Source organism: Agelaius tricolor, unplaced genomic scaffold (genome assembly GCF_023055355.1).
Source record: "Agelaius tricolor isolate 1412-34295 unplaced genomic scaffold, bAgeTri1.0.p SCAF_9, whole genome shotgun sequence".
NCBI classification, from domain to species: domain Eukaryota; kingdom Metazoa; phylum Chordata; class Aves; order Passeriformes; family Icteridae; genus Agelaius; species Agelaius tricolor.
The window spans coordinates 32,572,506-32,592,651 of record NW_027269269.1 but is presented as its reverse complement, the minus strand read 5'-3'; the positions used below and the strand labels follow the sequence as shown (position 1 = coordinate 32,592,651).

At 38.5% G+C, this 20,146-nt stretch overlaps 1 protein-coding gene across 11 annotated transcripts in view; it reads right to left on the bottom strand.

Moving 5' to 3' along the window:
* The window catches only part of SENP7 (SUMO specific peptidase 7), a 41,244-nt gene extending 23,609 nt beyond the window's left edge, over positions 1–17,635 (bottom strand). For 2 of the 11 annotated variants that reach the window (XM_071433523.1, XM_071433526.1), the window contains exons 1-8: positions 17,519–17,588; positions 16,172–16,218; positions 13,522–13,629; positions 11,283–11,377; positions 8,013–8,039; positions 4,615–4,812; positions 1,168–1,283; positions 269–438 (exon numbers count right to left, since the gene is read on the bottom strand). In XM_071433523.1, coding sequence (XP_071289624.1) covers positions 269–438; positions 1,168–1,283; positions 4,615–4,812; positions 8,013–8,039; positions 11,283–11,377; positions 13,522–13,629; positions 16,172–16,207 — 750 coding nt within the window. In that variant the 5' untranslated portion in view covers positions 16,208–16,218; positions 17,519–17,588. Of the gene's footprint in view, positions 1–268; positions 439–1,167; positions 1,284–4,614; positions 4,813–8,012; positions 8,040–11,282; positions 11,378–13,521; positions 13,630–16,171; positions 16,219–17,253; positions 17,441–17,518 lie in introns of those variants that run through there. The other 9 variants (XM_071433524.1, XM_071433527.1, XM_071433525.1 and 6 more) reach the window with 9 other exon arrangements.
* Positions 17,636–20,146: the final 2,511 nt, after the last annotated feature.

Here is a 20,146-nt window from a genome sequence, read left to right as displayed (position 1 = left end):
CTATGCTCCTGCCTGAAGGAAACACTGTCATCTGTCATTCATCTTTCTCAACCTTTCTGCTACAATAAGCAGAATGTGATGATGTGGACAGAAGAACATTGATTCACTCCTTGTGATGCATCACTGAACTAATTTACCTCAACAGGTAATATCTGCTAATATACCTGTATGATAAATCCTATTTATGGCATAATCCTTTTATTTGGGATGTTGCTACTGCTGCTATGTTAGTATGTGTGAATATGTGCTAAAATTAAGTGCCACTTACAGAGAATGCAAGTGACTTTTGTGGAATGTGTGCATTACAATCATCAGAAATATGGCCACTGTATCTTCTTTTCCTTTTCTCAGAATCAAAAGAACCTGATTCCTTCTGACTAAGAGTAGTGCTGTTCATGTGTCTGCTCCTCTTCTCCAGTTCACCACAGTGCTTGTTTTCTGTGTAAAAAAAAAAAGTAATTTAACATATTATCCTTAAAAACCTTTACATTTCTTCATATTGTTTATGTCTTATATAAAATGCATGGAAGCAGGTATAATAAGTTCTCCACAGTAAGCTCTTTCCTTTTTTAATTGTATATGGCTGCCAAAATATATTCCCCATTTTTTTTTTGCATAATTAGTCAAGGGTATAACCAAATTCATAGATCCCTTCCAAACAAGATTTAGCACTTTATACTCCACAATCTTTCTTTATCTTCTGCCAAATGCAATATTCTCAATTTCCTGTTCTAATCTGCAAATATTAGTAGCCAGCATAAAAAGACAGCACATTATCCCTGGAGAATGTGCATAGAGGTCATAATTCTTCAGCAGTGAAAATAAATATCACCTAGCATGAATATTTTAGCAGGGTTCACAAACTATTTGAGCATTCTTAATGGACTACATTCTTTTATAATAAGACTTTTTTGGAAAATCAAGATTATAACAGTGCAGTGAGGTGGTACTCAGTCTAATTTTTCTTCCACTGATTTAATTCACCATAGTTTTTATTATCATTTAAAACCAGGCATCTGATACATTTTTACTGTATGCACACATACACTGTGTGCAACACCTCAATTTATTTCTGTGCTCCTCTCATAATACTAGATTAAAAAAGGAAAATATCCCAACAACCTCCAAAATTCATACTTAACTACCAGATGACTGCTAACTACAAACCTTTCTTCTGCAGCTCTCGTCTTCTGAAAGTGACAGCATTGATTTTTTCTGGTTCCTTAGAAGCCTTGGTCAATTTACACAGCTCATCATCTGTCTTTCTCAGGCAACGTTCAGACCTGTAAATAATATTAACTATGACTTATCTTTAATTTTGAAATAATACTGAATAAAAATCCCAACAGAAACAAGAGTTGATCAGACTTCAAACTTCTGTCTCTCCCATAAACATGCGGACCTTGCCAAATGAAACACAAATTAATTCAGTCCAGTTGTGGCAATACACAGATACCCTAACATTATAAATTAAACAGATGCTTCTAAAAAGCACAGTATGAGAATCTGACATGCTTGAGATCAGACACTGAAACATTATTTTGTTTTAAGGAATGATTGCAACAAGAACATAAGAAAAAAAGAGAGAACAGTCAGTTGACTATCATTGCCTTTGTAACAAATACAGTGAGTGTAGTATATTTTTAACTTAGATTCAGAGCTAGCAATAAAATCCATTGAGTAAGATCCTGAAATGTGGAATTATTTGAAATAGAAATTCCTGCTCAAAAGGGTGTGAAACAGTAACTTTAAAGGTGGTGGAGAGGGATAGGACATCGAAAGAAAGAAACAGAAAAGAATTACAGTACTTAATCCAAATGGATTTTGTGTTTATCCTTTTATAATGTGTTCAACTCAACGTTGTGGTCTCAGATTTTCAAACAGCCAAGTGATCATCACAAAGCCTGATATCACTGACAGCCAAGCTTCAACTCCTAAAAATCATCAACCACCATGGCAAAAAAGACTCTTGACATCTCTAACCAGACAACCAAAACTGTCAAACACTTTTTGAACAGGTGACTACTCTTTAGTGATTTATCTGTAAATTGGAGTATCAGTGCTCTTTGGGAATTCTGTACAGACAAAGATTTCTGGAGTGCTCCAATCCTTCAGTGATGAGCATTGTGAAAAAATTACTGATTATCTTTCCATTCATAAAGAATCATAAATTGGACCAGATACAGAAGTAGTTTCCAGTAAGTGCTATTGTTCATTCTGTATATGGAACAAGACAGTCTTACATAAACTAGGCAGACCACTATAGAAAACCTGATTTTGGAACCCACACTTCTCTCTCAACTAAAATATTTGTATGCATAACAGCTGTATAGCGTTGACTGTCTTAAAAGACCATACAAAACCATCAAGTGTTTTTCAGCATTTGTTTTACACCAACATCACAATTCAGGGATTTTAACAGCAGAAAGCACCTGAATAGGGCTGTTTCAGCTAATAGATTTTCCTAAACATATTTGCTTTATGTATAAATTCTGCACGTTTTATTTTCAATCCCAGCTTTGCTGATAAGTCAGTTTAAAATGCACCCCTTAACCCCTAATATGCAACACCTATGAAGCTATGGCAATATATATTGTAAAGTGTCCTTAAAAACCAGGAGAAACAAATACTGTAAACACTTTAAAACCCTGGGTTTCTTTATATTTAAAACCTACCTCAAATTCATTAGTTATACTGACAGGTCAGTGCTCGCTTAAATAAGTGCATTTCACACTGGGTTGCAGTAAAGCAACAAAAATCCACCAATTCTGTAATACAAAGGGCAAGAATGGAAAGGGGGAGCTGGCAGTAAGTTCTAGCTGGTAGAGATAAGTTAATTTATTACCATCCTGTTCTGATGACACACAATTCTTTAACTTGATCTGAAATTTCCATAGTACAAAACCAGCACAATTTTCAGCATGCATTCTGGCTACTCTGATGGTACAAAAGACTCTCTGTATGATCATGTGCATATATATGCATAACACTTACACGGGGGGAGCTTTTATTATTCTCCTCCAAAGAAGAGACCCCAAAGGAATCAGTGCCAAGGGTATGTGATGCACTGACTTTACTTACAGACAGGTGACCAGGATCAAGCCATGACTTTGTTGAAATAACTCCCCAATTCTCCATTTCTCATATTGTATCTATTACAAATGGCACTAAAGTGCTAGTCACTGGGGAAGAATGAAAAGTCATCCTAATGTTGGTTCCTGATAACAAGTTTTTACACAATACATTTGAAAACCATGCAACAGGTAGAGAATATTAATCATTCAAACAATGAAGCACTCCAAATCTAAAGCAAGTTGAGTTCACAACTACTAAAAAAATTACTAGCTCAAACCATTATTGTGCTTAATATAGAATATTGTGCTCCAGATATGAGCCAGAAAAAATACACAAGATGTACCCTCAGATTTAGACCATTAAATACAAGAGTTCACGTTTTTCTCTCTATAATTCCACTACCTCCCATCATCCAAACTTTACAAAGTTAAAAAATCAGATACTAAAAAATTAGTCTTATTTTGCAATAAAACAAAACAAAAAAAAACCAAAAACCTAAACGCACAACAATCCAAATGAACACCCCACACTTCAGCCAGCCTTAAGTCACAGAAAATTATTAGTAAAAAATATGATACTTTAAAATGAGACAGCCTAATAAACTGTTCTCTCTAAATCTCATTTAAATTGCAGCTTTGTCAGGTTAATGTAAGCAGCAATGGGCAATTCCGTAGGAAAAAAAAAATTGCTATTAATTTCAGTTCTCTAAGATGTTGATGTATCAGAATGAGGAATATGACTGACTTTTCTCAGTTTTAACCTGGGAACTTTTAATTACTCCTGCCTTCAAAAAAAAACCTCACATCATTATTCTCTTCATCTTTCTACCATCCTCCTCAGAATTTCCTACTCTTTTTCCCTGTGGAAAATTTGCTGCTGTAGCCATAACAGACAAACAGAGGTAGCTTGCTTTGAATGCAACAGCCACCTTAGACCAGAACAGGTGTTGTCTAATTCTAATATCTGATTTCTGCTAGTTTTATTTGTCAAACATTACTGTGATGCTCAGTCAACCTAAATATAGGAAAAGATGAAAAATAGATGTTAAGTGGTAGGAGGACACACATAGCCCTTAAACAATGCCACCCTGTTAGGAATACTGACACCACCAGTGGGTTAATGTGAAAAGAAATTAATTATCACAGAGAGGAATTTGGAGATATTTTGCAAAACAAGCTATTTGAAATCATGCTAGAACACAGCAACACCAACAAGAAAATGAGATTTTGCTTCTGGACACAAAACAAACTTAGATGTGTTAGAACTACTTGTGTTTCTTCCCAAATCAAAGCAGTGCAATCACTGCAAACAGAAATTCCTTCTAAGAAAGAAAAGCAGCCTTTTAACACCAGGTCCAGCAAACCAGAACAAATGCAATGTTAAAATGTCTCATTGGAGAAGCATGTTAATTTGCACTCAGGAAACTGATCTCCTGATGCAAGAAAAGAGTAGAACAAAAGCTGTTTCAGGGAAACTCTTTTCCATTGTGAAGTTACGTCATTTCAGGAAGACTGGCAAAATCAGCAGTGAGTAACATACCTTTCAGAAAGAAAAGAACTTTCATGAGGAGAACTTAATATTTGACATGTCTGTAGGCTGGCAACAGCTGATGAGGGGAGTTGACCCGATTGCAATTTGTCTGCAGCAGGTAAATTTGCATCAATTATTACGTGGCTGTCTATGTACTTTCTTCCAATTTTCGTACTCAGGACGTTCGTCAAGATAACTTTGGGTTGCCTGCCATACATATAACAGTAAACCATAAGTACTGCACTGCAATCTAGAGAAACAAGCTTCTTGTTAAATTCATGTATCCTACAGGCTTGATAATTAAACATCAATATTTTTAGTCCCTTAGAGGCAAAAAAAATCCCATTAAAGTTCAAGAAAAACAGGTAAACACAAAAGGTAAGAAAACTAGCCATGTAATTTTATAATTTTACCTTACAGGCAATGCAGTGTGCATAGTAACTGGCTAACATATCCTGCAGTTTAAAAACTGGTAAATATTTCTCTCTAAACAGCTTTCATGCAGTATCTGTACACATTTGTCAGAACTCTGGAACAAACAATCTTGATTTTCCTGTGAACAAGAAGCCTCCAGTAAAACAGAGCATATTTTCTAAAGCACCTAGTGAACAGGTAGAAAACTAGCATGCGCACAAAAGGTAGCATTAGATTTTATTCCACTCCTCAAATATGAGGTAGCACTCTACAGTATTGCAAGACCCAGAAAAATACCTGCAGGTGTTAAAACAGAAAAGCATCAAAAAGAAGCCAAGCAGAAATATAAAGATGCAATTCCTACTTGAACATGCACACAATGTGTAAGAGCAGCTCAACTTTTTTCATACAATGTCACAGCAACCAGCTTGTTGTATAGCCCATATCCACTTCCTTTCTCAGACTGGGATTTAAATACTACCACTTCCATTGCAATTTATTTTGGATTAGGTTGTAAGGCTATAGCCTTTTTGAATGTGTTTTGAACAACACGGCCTTTTGAGTATTGACTGCATAATTCTCCTGTTGTCTGTGTTTATCCACAGAGCACACTCCAGCACAGATGCTGTGATGTCTGGAGAGCACTCAGATCTCCTCTTGCAAGATATCAATTTGCTTTTCATCAGGAGGCTGCCTTCCAGACACAAATGCAGAGACCCACAGGAGATAAACAATTAAGAGATACAACTTAAAGATGAAAATTCTAATACTGAAGAACATGTAGACTGGATGTAACCTCCAATAAAGGAAGCCCCTAAACTGTTATCAGAAGCTCAACAGAAAATCCAGAGAATAAAGCATTCACTCTAGCCATTCTTTTCACTGAACATCTACAATTGACCATTGCTTGCAGGGCTGCAAAGAAGATACTAGACTTGATATGCTTTTCTTCTGATCATTTATGCCAATTTTCCTATTTTCATGAGTAGTCTAAAGCAGTAACAGTGAAAATACACCTTGATATCTCCTCTTAGAAAAGCACTGCGGTTAAATTCCCAGTTCTGAAGCTCCAACTATTTCTATTCAATTTCACTAAACAAATTACTTAGAATTATGAATTACAAAGTCAGTAAAAATGCCCTACTGAAGTTAAAAAAGTATCTATACTTTGGTAGTTCTGCTAGATTGGCACTGAAGTCTTCACACAAAGAATTATTCTGCATTATAGCCAGTAACTTGGACAGTTTTCTTACAGCATCGTAAGGATTGGAAAAGATCTCCAAGATAACAAGTCTTCAACTGAATACCACCATGCCCACTAAATCATACTGCAAAGTGCCATGTCTACTTGCTTTTAAACACTTTCAGGGATGGTGACTCCACCACCTCCCTGGGCAGTGCTGAACCACTCTTTCAGTGAATAAATTTTTCCTGATATCCAGCCTGAACCTCCCTGGCACAACTTATGTCCCTTTGTCCTGTTGTCTTGGAGAAGAGACCAACACCCACCTTGCCACAGCCTCTTTTCATGCAGTTCTAGAGAGTAATAAGATCTTCCTTCAGCCTTCTTTTCTTCAGACTGAACAAGCCCAGTTCCCTCAGCTGCTCCTCATAGGAATTATGTTCCAGATCCTTCAGCAGCTCCACTGCCCTTCTGTGGACTTGCTCTAACACCTCAACATCTTTCATTAAATGAGGGGCCCAGAATTGGACACAGCACTCGAGGTGTGGCCTTCACAGGGGGACAGGGGGACAATCACTGCCCTGCTCCTGCTGGCCACAATACTGCTGACACAGGCCAGGTGCCACTGTCTTTCTTGACCACCTGGGCAAACTCTGGCTCATTTTCACCTGTGGTTGACCAACACCACTAAGGCCTTTTCCACCAGGCATCTCTCCAGCCCCTCTTTCCCCAGCCTGTAGTGCTGCAGAAGGTGGTGGCGACCTAATGGCAGGACTTCAATTCCAACTTATTGAATTTATAAGCTGATAAGCATTGTAGATCATAGATGATTTGTCAGGATTTATTTTATTTTCAAACCTCTGAGAACTAGACTTGTTTTCCAAGAGCTGGTTCTATGAAGACACTGAAGTTCAGGCTAATTTTTTGGGTTTTAAAGATTACTGAAGCAAGAATTGGGTTTTTCCTACTGCATGTCCTGCATAACAAAAAAAATTGTTCTCACTGTAGAGTAAGTCTCTTTTTAATAGCTAGGGAAAAAACCTTACTACTCACATAGCTGTAACACACATGCTACAGTAACATTTCTTAAGCAAAGGGCTGCTATTCCTCAGTGAGTTTACATCTGCAAGCAGCTGTAATTGTCCCACTCACATGCTGCCTTCAGCTCAGCAGCCTGGTTACATGGTACCAGTGGCAAATACAGCTAGGGCCTGGAAACTTTTGTTGCTGAAGGACAGACATGCTTGCACCTAAAGTGAAGCAAGCTTTGCACTGGAAATCTATACAAAGGAGAGGAACCTTCAACAAACAAGGATGTCAATGGTATACACTCATCAGTGCCAGGCCAAGGCATCACTTCTTATCTGGCACCAGGTTTTGACTGAAGGTTTTGAACCAGTTATGACCAAACCTTCAGAGCAGAAAAGGAGCATAAGAGCTTTCAATGGCTTCCCTTTTTAAAAGGAGTATGGCCTCTGGCAGTGTTTCTTGAAAATCATGTCACTAAGACTGGGAGTACAATAGATTCAGGGAAAGTCTAAACCTAAGCCAGTCTGTACATCTGTAAACAATGGTTGTGACACAGATCCCTAAATTATTTGTTAAACTGTCCACAGAATAAAGTGAGCAACTCAAGCAAAAGACATTTCAAAAGATTAAAGTAAGTGTCAAACAGAAAGAAGCAAAGTATACATTAAAAGCAAGTCCCACAAGCAGACCCAGCAAGTAATTTGCGTAACAGTAACACTGGAGGCATCTTGGTGAAGGAAAACCAAAGACAATTATTTTAGTTTCCAAAACAAGTACCTACCATAGTCTCTCATCTACCTCCCAAAAACTGAAAAAAATACAAAAGCAAAGGTAATGAAAACATAGTTATGCATGTAATGATGGAATAAACAAAAAATATATTAAGAAAAATGCTGTTAGCTGCTCCTGACAAGTCTCATTTTGCTTTTCACTGGCAATAAAAAAAATATCCTACCTTATAAACCACAGGAACAAAACTTATTGTTTATACCTCTTTGGGGAAAAAATGTTTGACCTCATTTCACACAATAGTCGCAGCTGCTTGATATAGTTCCCTACCCAATGTTCATATCGTGTACACACACCAGTGCTGGAACTGCTGTCTGCAATTCATTCAAATTTGTATTAAAAAGTAATCAAAATGAGACAAGGAGACTATTGGCTCATTTGGGACTAAATTACTATTAATTGTCTACACCACTGTCTTCATGGCTATATTCTTTTACTAGTAAACCCAAGTTCTGGGAAATAAATATTTTGGCAGTGGGATGTCACGTACTGTTTGAGGGTTGTTCCCTCAGCTCTCATACAAGCTGAGGGTCTGTCCTGTGTTTACAGAATAAAGTCACTGATAGACCTGATGTGTATTCAGTTAGCTGAGCTTCTGCAGCACATGCACAGCCCAGGAGCCCCCTGACCTTTCTGAGCCCAAAGGAATAACATGACACACTATCATTAATGGGAATCTCTGATTGATGCATTCACTGACAACACTCTGTTGTGAGGAAACCTTTTGATTGTTCTCCTTCAGCTTCAAGGTCCTGTCCTTTCACCAATTGATGGGAAGTCAGTGACCCACAAACATGAACATCCCTATGAACCTCCTTGCTTTGCTGGACTAGGATGTTATTACTGAACAAATGCACTTGTCAGGGCAAGGGGGATCAGTATGTAAATCATTGCCACAAAAACTTGACTGCTACGGGGTCAGTACCTGATTCAGCTGTAACACATGTTTCACTGAACATTTAAAGAAATGCCAAATTTCATTTGACCTGAAGGAACTGCACACATCTTATTTCAGTACTCCTTCCACCCTCCCCCCTAACTAGGGAACTAACCCACCCCAGGAGCCCTCTCTGGGATCCCAGACAAACCCCCTGACACTCACCTTTCACAAGCCCAGGAGCTGAGCTGTACAAGTGAGAGCAGCTGCAGTTGCTGCTACAGACCCCCATGATCTCACACCACAGCACAACTGACAGAAGCAAATTACTACCAAATTTGGTAATCCAGAAGTTAAAAAAGCCCCGTGTGAAGTTGTAGGTTTGTGCTAATATATCTACTTTGTCCTTTATGACTAAAATTTGCTGGCAGTAACAGTCCTGAAGCAACTCATCTCCCTAAACACCTGAGATTGGCTCCTATCAATAAAGTAGATTGCTTTTAAAATACCAGGAGCTAATAGGAGTTTGTAATTACGACTTATTTCCTACTCTGTAATGCAAATGAAAAATTCCTCACTGGGAATAAACACTATTGCATCAGAAAGACTTGCAGCACACAAGTTCACTCCTTCCTCTTTACAGTTTTGTCAGTTCTCAGACTCTTGCTCAACAAACACCACCTCTTTAGAACCTGGGTGCTCTTTCCACTTATTATGCAATGAAGTCCCCATGTTGATTCTGACTTACTGAAAAACACTGAGTACCCAAGTGGAACACTTAGTACAAGCTTCATTGCAGACAGGAGAGTAAATTTACTTCACAGAGAGGCTCCAGCTAGTCTCTAGAAACATATCTTTTTTCAGGGGACTGAAAAATGTACAGGTTTAATGTCTAAATACTTGCTGTCTCTTTGCAGTCTAAATAATTTCTCACTATTGTGCTAGTAACAATTTGTATAAAAATTATGGAACACCTATAAATGCTATTTGAAAGTCTCTAACATATTGAAATAAACAGAAAATTAGTACACAACAGATCTAAAGGTAGCTTTAAAGAAACCAAACTTCTCAATGTTTAAATCTCAGTTCAAACTTTACTGAGAGACTTTTAGAGATTGATACCTTGACATCACACATCAACCATGTCAAAACATAAATAAAATTCAGGAAACTGCAATTAAATTCTGTTAGGTTGACCCTGTGAGCTGCTCCCTCAGTTAAAAGTTACTGACAGAAGCTTTTTGAGGTAAGTGCATGTAAACTGACAGCTATGCCTCTGAGGAAGTATGAAAAATAAACTCAGAATCTTTTACAATTTCAGCTCTTCCTTGCAACACTTTGAAGCATTCTGAATATACAGACCAGGCTAAACAATGACTATTCATAAACCACAAACCTACAGAACCCAGCAGTGCCAAAATATCCTGCATTTTCATTACCTGTGCACTTTCTTTTTAACAGCCTCTCCTGAGAAGAAACCACTTATGGGCAAGTTTAGTTGCAGTCAGAAAACAGAGCAGAGAATGCTTATTCATTTATTTAGAATTAAGTGATTTAGGGAATAACAACTGTTTCATTATGGCAAACATATTCATTTTGTCACAAAGTCATTATGTTTCCCAGCTCCTCCTAATAAATCTAGTTCTACATTTTTATTTCCATTTGTCAACTGCAGAAAAAACAGCTTCAAAATTTTCTTGGATAAAACAATTACCTAGCTGATACCTCTGAAGATGGCAATTTTATCTTATAATAGCATATAAATAATTTGCCATAATCTCAAAGAAACCAAGATATTTGCTCTTGGCAACAGAGAAAGAAGTGGCACATCAGCAGTCTTAATAATTTAAGCACCTTGACACTAACACAGAGGTGTTAGTGTCCATTTTTTTTACTTCCTTCCTATTTTTTTTACTTCCTTCCACTACTAATTACCATATTGTTTAAGGGATATTTTGATTATTTTAAAGAGTTGATAAAGCCTAGGCTAATAAGTGTGGGCTACAGAACAAAAAAGGATGAGAAAAAGAATTCTGGGGAGCTTCTTACAGATCTAAAGATATCTAGGGCTAGAATGACAGTTTACACTTAGAGAGCAATGAACACCTTTCAGGACTCCAAGCAGGTTAACAAGCAGTAATTCCTCTAGTAAGCACTCTCACTCTAATGTCACAGATCTTGTGCTGATATTCCACAAAGGAAAGGTTACAGCTGCCATTAGACCACTGAAGCATGATTCTCTGAAGGTGAGCCACCCAACAGCTTGAAAACCATCTCTGCATGACACAAATAATTAGCTAGAGACCAGAGACACTCATCTTCAAGAAAGACGTGAAACCCTGATTATGCAAACAGAGATAAACTAATTTTGAGATGACTTCTTACCCAATTGATTCTTCATCATTAGAGCTGTGTCTGTTGCATTCCCTTTGCCTTTTTCCTTTTGTGGAAGGCTTTCTGTTATTGGCACTTAATTTCCACTAAAACAAAACAAAATTGGCAGATTTCAAAAAACCTGATTATATCGTAAGGGATAATGCACTAGAAAAATGGAGCACTGCAACAGTGCAACTGACCAAATATATCAAAGTTATGAAGAGCATACACAGCAATTTTGCAAGTAATTAATTTGCTTGATTTAAAGAATCCATATACCACCTGATCTTGAACAGAACTTTTTTCTCCTGAAGAACTATACAGGACAATTCCATTGCTTCCCAATTTCAAGAGGGACTATAACAAACACAGACTTAAATATTAGGCCTGTTCCACATAATCAGAAATACACAAGATGCAGAAAGTAGAGGCTAACGCTGTGAATTTAGGCAAATTTTCCAGGCTACAATATGGATATAAAATATACAAAATTCTGAGGAGGAAAAGCAATTTGAAGGTTTGGAACTTAGGTGGCAAACCCCAGAACAGCAAGACTTGATTTTTTTCCACATTCCCTTACCTTACCAGAAAGTACTAATATTTTCAAATTAAGCAAAAGAAGCCCCACCAAAACATAGTTATTGTTGCAATTCCAGAAACATCCAGCCCTCCAACCCCCCTTCTAATCTTCCTCATTTCTTAAAATTCAAAATATAATAAACCCAAGAGATGCTTGAAAATTATGGCACTCAGGCTGAAAGCAGACAAACTTATCCTAATTTTTGACTAAGTGTGGTTTGAAAGGGCATCTGGAAAGTTCATGCCCATGCATATTCTACAAACTTTAATGAAGTCTGGAAGGCACATCCCAAATCAAACTGTTCACTACCATAGGGATTAACTCTAATGCAAAATAACCCATTATTAAAGTTGGCAGCAAGAAATTGACTTGACTGGGTTCTCCCCTCTTCCTGCCTTCCAACACCATCTAGTTCACCTCATACCACTGGTGTTCAAGCACAGGAGAGACTTGTACATCCAAATCACTAAAAACCACACAAAGTTTCTCAAACATGGTGCAAACTCTGACAACTCATGACCAAGTTTTTTAAAGTAGAACATAAAAACCAGCCAGTATTTAAAGCATTTGAAATCCCCTGATACATGGGAAAGTTTGAAACATATCTAGGTATAGGTAGGAAAAATAAGAAACAGAAAATCAGACAACATCCAGGAAATAAAGAATTTTTCAATTCACCATTCAAATCATAATTTTTGTAGAGGCAGACAGGTTGCTGCTTGTAGCCACAGGAGACACCACCTCCCATTTCAAAACCTGACTGCAAGTGGAGGCTCTGCTCACTGAAAGCATTACCAGTAGAGAACACAACCCCACAGCGAGTCTCTAGTGCAGCATTCTCAAATGTCCTGGCCTACCAAGAGACCTGGGTCACATTACCACTACTCTAAGTCAGGAGAAATTCCTACCTTCCTTCACTACACCTTTCAACCTCCTCTGAGGGGGAGGAGGTCTGTTTGTTCAGGCCCATGATTCTGAAAGCACTAAAGCCAGCAACAAACTCTGGATGCTGAGCTGAAGGAAACAAGAGCAGCAAAGTATGTTTCCAACACTTGACATTTGAAATGCTTATGAAATTTGGAAAAGATTTATAGATGCAAATATTTGCTTCTGTATGTGACTGAGATGATCCAGACAATCAGTTATGATAAATGCCATAAGACTCTTACAGTCTTTTGGTCTTAATACAGTTATTTCTGTATTAGCACCTAAAATTCTGTCAAGAGGCATAGAGTGCTTCATATATTCTCTTAAAAGGTTAAGCTCCTGGATAACTGAAAACTTAATGTAAAGGTTATTTCTATATAACAAAAAGTTTGGTAAGTGATCTGAATATAACCTAAAAGTTCAGCAGTCAGAAGACAATCAACTAAAAAATATTAAATATCATATTTACCTTTATATTAATGATTTTCAAGATAGTTTCAAACTACACTCAAAGACAAACTGCTTTTCATGATTTAGACTAAGACTCCCATGTCTGTAAATGTATGCTTGCAAACAGATTTCAGACTAATACACTTGCCTCTCTCAAGACAGCCTGGATTAGTTATTGGTCACAAGGCAACACTTGGTTGCCTTGTGAAAAAAAACCAGCCTCCAAAACTAAACCAAAACCTCATGTAACATTCTCCTACACACTTTACACTCTGAAGAACTTCTCTTTACCTCTTTTAAAGGGTAGTCACAATGGTGGGAGCCTGGGAGCCTTGCCAAAGGGGACTGAACTTGGACATCCTCTGACTTGGTGTTTGTTTTCTTCTTTGGTATACGAAACTGAAAATAGATGATGTTATACATGGTAAAACTAAATTATCCACTGGTGCTATGAGCTGACATACCTCCATGTACAATGTTGTCTTGACTGGGAAAAATAAAGTTGTAAGGGAAGCCCTGACTTGTGATTTTACTTGAAATGCATTCCTCATTAATGTCTGATCCCAAATCATGTGTCATATCACATGATGAGCTAGTTTTAACACATGAAACCATCTGAAAAAGTTCTATTTCATTAACTTTATATCTTCCAAGGTGACAAAAAGGTGACAACCAATCCACTGGCACCGTCTTCTTGGTTCATTCTGATTTGTTTACACCCCAGGTTAACTGTCTCAGCTTAGAGAATGATAAAGAGAAAACTAAATAGCTGAATGTCATGACCAGGTTTGCTTTCTCAAAAGAAAAAATTTAGGATGAAGAACAATTACATCTTATAATAGTACAAGTATTTTGGTATGATAATTTAGCATTGGGCTTTAATGTTTTCAAAATGGTATCAGCTATTGTTATTGCCAACTCCCACAGAAATGGAGACAGCATTTTGAAAGTATTTATTGAAAGAGAAAGCAGTTAGCAATCCACATGAATTCACCCGTTCAGAAAAAAAATACATATAGGAAAGAAGGTTTGTTCATTGAAAATCAAAAAAATAACCAAACTAAATTTGTACTAGTTCATAAGACAAGGAAACAGGATGATATTTTCTATCAGTTAATTAAACCAGTTTAAGTGTCAACTGAAAGAATAAAAGTGCATTGCTATTTCTCCAGGCATCCTGAGAAGCAAAACCTTAGATTACAAATACAACCAGATGAGAATGTATCAGAGAGGGAATGCAACATTTACACATCTCTGAATCTAGCTCAGGCAGGAAAAAGCTGAAGCTACTCCATATGATGGACAGTGTAAAGCATCCTATGAACTTGATTTACAAGCCACCAGATGCCTTGCATTGTAACATAAAATTAAAAGCAGGCATTCCAGAACAGTGACTCCAACAACCTAATTATTAGCACCTTAACTGCATTCATTAGCTCAGCAGGTAGTCCTTCAGACAGACCATAAGGAAGTATGCTGTACCATAATGAGATAATATTTCAGTCCTTCAGTCTAAATCCTGAGTGCTCTTACTCCTTCTCTACACTTCTTTGAAACTAAGATTAAAGTTATTTGTAATTAGACCCAAATTTCTATACAGTATCTCAGGCTGCCTTTGATGGTCAAACACTCCTTTAATAACAGTTTCTTCAAAGTCTAAAGGATACAGATGTCACACACAGGTAACAACTTCTCAGACGATTACCTCCCTTTTCAATCAACATGGAAGGATTGAAACAAGACATTTTCTTATTCAGCATCTCCTACAAGTAGATTGTTTCAAATTTGTTTGGTTGGTTTTGTTTTAGAAGGGGCCTATAAACACGTTTATCAGTCAGAATGCATATTTCTGATCTGCACTGTAACGGCTAGGAACACGTTTCTTACTTCAGACCTCCACCTGCTGCCTGACTAGCAGCTTCTGTTATGAGATTCCAAAGATCACACAGTTATCTAGAATTTTAACATACATTTAAAATTAAAGAGGTTCTGATAACTTCTGTAATGACGTAAGAGACAACATTAAGTACAGATAAAGTCAGACTCAGTAAAAAGAAGAGACAACTGACAGAAAGGGATAAAAAGCACAAGATACATTAACCAGCAACATTTTCAGCTCACCACACAGCATCTTCCCAATGCTTGCGCTCATTAAGAAGATGTTGGTTTACAGCACCCAAAATTAACTTACAGAGCAAGCACAAAGTCAACAGGCAAAGACAGGTCTGAATCTATGCTAAACACAAGGTATGCAGTTGCCTCAGCTTTTCCCAAGTAAAAGGTGACTAACTCTACATATACATGTGCGTACACACTCGGCAGCCTCATCTAAATCAGCAATACTTTCCTGAAGGTTCCCACCTGTAAAAGTAAGGGCCAGAGAAAGTGCATAAACACAGTGCTGGAAACAGCTCATTTCTAAACCACTAGATCCCCCAGACCTCACCCAATCCTACCTGTTCCTATGTCTACCATTTGTTCTCTCCAGTACTCCCACTGCTAGAAACTGCTTCTAACAGGGATATTTTAGGAAAAAATAGACACTAGCATAAGAAGCCTCTTATGCTAGTGTCTATTTTTTCCTAAAATATCCCTGTTAGAAGCAGTTTCTAGCACTGTACATCTCTGCAGATAACCAATTTTTACACAGTTTTGCAGCTCTTCTACTTACTTCAAGTTACTCTAAAATTTTTGGTGGTAGCCTAGGTCTTAAAATAACTTGGAAAACATCCTGTTTATGTGTAATCAAATGCTAAGCCTATAATGTATTAATAAATATACAACAGTAGATATTAGTATTGACTACTACCACAATAAACAGTTTCCCAAGAAAGCATGATCCAACAAAGTGAAGAATCAATTTGGTTGTGCAAACACATCAGAACACCCTAGGATTTTCACAGCCTCAAAATAAAATGTTGAAAATTTCAGGAACACTTACATTGACATGACTTGAAGATGATGTTCTTCCTGACATGGTTTTCTCTACTGGAAAAAAATACAAAGGAAAAATAAAAAGAAACTTAACAATTTCTGGTTTATTGATTAAGAGGCAAGTAGAACCACAGTAGTAGGCACTAAGAAAGAACAAGAAAATAATTTTTCAGCAATCTAGAACAAAAAAACCACATTCATAACATGGATCAGGTTGCCCAAAGCCTATTCAACCTGACCTTGAAGACTCCCAGGGATGGGGCATCCACTGCTTCTCTGGGCAACCTGTTCCAGTCTCACCATTCGCACTGTAAAAAATATTTCCTTGTGTCCAATCTACGCCTACCCTCTTTCAATTTATGACCGTTCCATCTTACCCTGTCACTACAGGCCTTGGTAAAAAGTAATTGACAGCCACACACCTGGGCAAGGCTCTGGATTGTCAGTATAGACTAAATTTTTAATGAAATTGTCCTAGAATCTATCCCTAGTTATGACATTTACTGATTAACTCCTTGCTGCAGGCACACAACTAATAAGAAGTTCACACTCAGATTATAGAGTGAAAAGGAGTAAAAGAGGACAACCACTGCAAGGGGTCCCTGAATAAGTAATAGACAAGGAATCCTGTTAAACCTACAAACTTCATCACTAAAAGAACACAGCCTCAGAGATTCCAGCATTTATAGGTATTCTCTTTATACATATTCTATATGACACTGGTATAAGACCTTGAAAGATTACAGCTAGTTTGCAGTCTCTCGAGAAGCCAAGTTCGGGGACTTTTACTTATCTCGGAGGTTTTTTTAAGTTAAGAGCCATATGCCCCCAGGGTGGGGAAGGGACCGATAAAGAAAAGCCAAAGTAGTGCCTGTTCCGACGCCTGCGAGGAGGAAGCGCGGACGCATGGGGGCCGCCTGACAGCTCGGGGGAGCGGCACCCCCAGGAGCGGCAGCGAGCGGGCTGCACCGCCTGAGCCCGGCCCGGCACCGGGCCCCGAGCTCCGCACCCCGGCTCTCCCCGCTGGGAAGGGAACAGCTTCCCTCTGACAAACCCGCAAATCCCGACGGCCTGAGCCAGCAATTCCACCTTTTCACACTCTCTCCTCAGCCTTCTCCTAGAGGCGCAGCAACGCCGCCACCAGCCCTCCCTCCGTCCCTCAGTGCCCTCCGCTCAACCGCGCTGCCGGCTCCGCTCGTTCGCGGCAGACACCGCGGCCTCCCCCAGAATACTGCCGGCGGGCTGCAGCCCTGCCTTCCTCCCCCCTCCCCCGCCGAAGGGCCGGCAGCGGGAGTGAGCGAACGGCCCCAGTATCAGTCCCAGTATCAGTCCCAGTATCAGCACCGGCACTCACCGCCACTCCGGAGCTGTTTACCCGGGCCGGCCCCGCCGCCGCGCCGCCGCCTGCGCAGCTTCCCCGGTTACTTCCGGGCCGGGCACCGCCCCGCTGGGCCATGTCGGAGCCACCGCCCGGCCGCGGCCCCTCAGGCCCTCCGAGCTTTAGCCTGCTCGGGATGAGCTCCGTACTAACCCGCTGAAAGCCACTAAAGAACCAAGGAGCTGCATTACTTGTAAAGGAGCAATAATGAACCTAGGCTAGCCCAGGCTTAAGTTGTACCTTGCTAATGACATTTCCCTCAGCTGACACCAGACCCCGCCAAATTAATCAAATTAACGCCCTGCCGGGGGGGGGGGGGGGATGCACAGCCGGGGAGAGCCCTTATAACCCTGCTGGTCGTGGTTTGCAGCCGCTGCCCTTTGAAATCCTCCTGCAACCAAGGCGAGAGGAAGATTTGTTGGGTGGGGTTTTTTTGCTGTGTTTTTTTCAGGGCAGCTTCAGAATTGTAAGTTTTCTGTGGTGCTTTCTGCTTTGTTTTCTCCGTGGTAGTGGGAATTGTAACTGGTGTGGATGAATATTTGGTTTCATACTCGAGGTGTAGCTCTAGCTTACTGTCAAGTGTGCATTACAAACATGAGGGGTTAGTTTGTAACTTGGAACTACTGGGGTGCTTTAGGTGGCCACAAACCATCAGCTACTGACAGATCTTGTAGATGTACACCCCAGTAATGAAAACTGAAACCATTATTTGGTTTATTTTTTTTCATACAGAGGACTTGTCTAGACTCCCAGAGTGAAAAAGATTTCCGTCTATGATGATGACAGATTTTACAGAAGAGCATATGGTAATATTGGGCTTTACTAGAATGAAGTGGTTTTAAATGGAAAACAAAGTAATCTTTATGGATCTTATGTAGTACTTATACTGCATTTGTGTTTACAGTATGCCAAATGCTGCAACAAGTACCAGCTGAATTTACATCTGAAGCATTTTAGAATCTGAATAGAAAAGTGGGAGGAAGGGAAAGAGGGATTATTTTTCCCCAAAAGCAAATTTTTAAAACTAAGGTAGTAATTGTCAAGGCTATTGTAAATGCAATATTCAAGGTTTTATATGCTAGTATATAAAACCTTGAATATTGCATTTATATATATAGACAGTGAAATACAAACAGCTATCAATGCTGATTTAGAATGCAGTCTTACAACAAAGAAGTGTATGCATTATGCAGCTGTATCTGGAACAACCTGTAATTGCTACTTTTTAATTCTATAATTAATTGTGTTACTACAATAAAATCAGTTCTCTGGACTAATAAGTATATAATTCTAAGCTACTATTTAAGTAAACTCCAAAATGATAACCTATCATTAATTGCCTCAAAACTTTTCATTTTGTATCCTGAAGGCAATTTTAGGAAGGAAAGTCATATGTGCACTTCATGTAAAACTGTGTTTGTTTGTTTGTGCTTCCTGAAATCTTCAGCAACCATTCACAATGCTTTGTAAAGTAGATGTTCAGGGTTTAATTTGGAATCACACATCCTTGGTTTGGAACTGAAAAAACAATGTTGCTGTTAGTAGCTGAAGTAAAAGAATAGTAATCTCCTGTTCAGAGTATGCTGGGAAATTAGTCTCTCCAATCTTTTAGGGGTGAGGAGGGAAAGGGACTGAGAGGTGGTCCCCAGCATGCCACTCCAAGGAAAAGGCACCTACCTATTTCTAATTCTTACAGAAAGCTTTCTGCCTTTCTTCAAACACATCTTTTCTTAAAATATGCCCATTTTTCTCCTACTTGGTCTCATGGGAACAACAACTGGAATATTGGTAGTTTCTTTCCCACTAAGTATTATCTCTTTTGCATTAATTGCCCATATTTCAGTAGTATAGCAAACACACTGTTTTCCCATCTCCTTTGTGTCTTTTGTGCCTTCCTGCAGAATGAAAAAATCATAGATGAATGGGTGCCCTTGCATTTTTTTTGTGCTGTTTCCATTTCAAGAAACTGGCAAGAGAGTAATAAATGGATTATATATCATAGCATATGATTTTTCCCCTTTTTCTATGTGTACTGATTATATGAGGTAAAAAAGGAGAAAGCATAATTTTCTAGCCTGCTCTCTATTATTTAGAAGACAGGAATGACCATGAAGAGAGGACTTAATAACACTGGCCCAGTGGAGATTACTTAAAAAGAAAATACATATGGTGTTTTATGTGTTGAAAAGCAAAAATGTTTTTGTTTGGGGCTTTTTGTTTGTTTGTTTTTTTTAATTTAGGAGTGTAAGAAATAATTTTGCTAAGCACCTTACCTCAAGAAAACTTGCATTCCTTGAAAGAGTTGGGTTCCAAATCAAGTTGCTTACATGAAAATATTCAGATCACTTTTTGTCCTAGTAATTGGCTTTATCAAATGGTACAGTGACTTTTAATATAGAATGTAACTTACTGTGTTCTATAAAACTTCTTTTAGTTCAGCAAGAAAAACTTAAAGGTATACAGTGTAACTTGCCAAATGTAACTTGATTCAGACCGTTTACAGGAAAAAAAAAATTACTGTATTAGGACTAAACTCCTCTAAAGGTAGGATTCTGACCATACCAAAGGTTACCCTGTTTGCTGTTCTATAGCCAGTGACAGTCA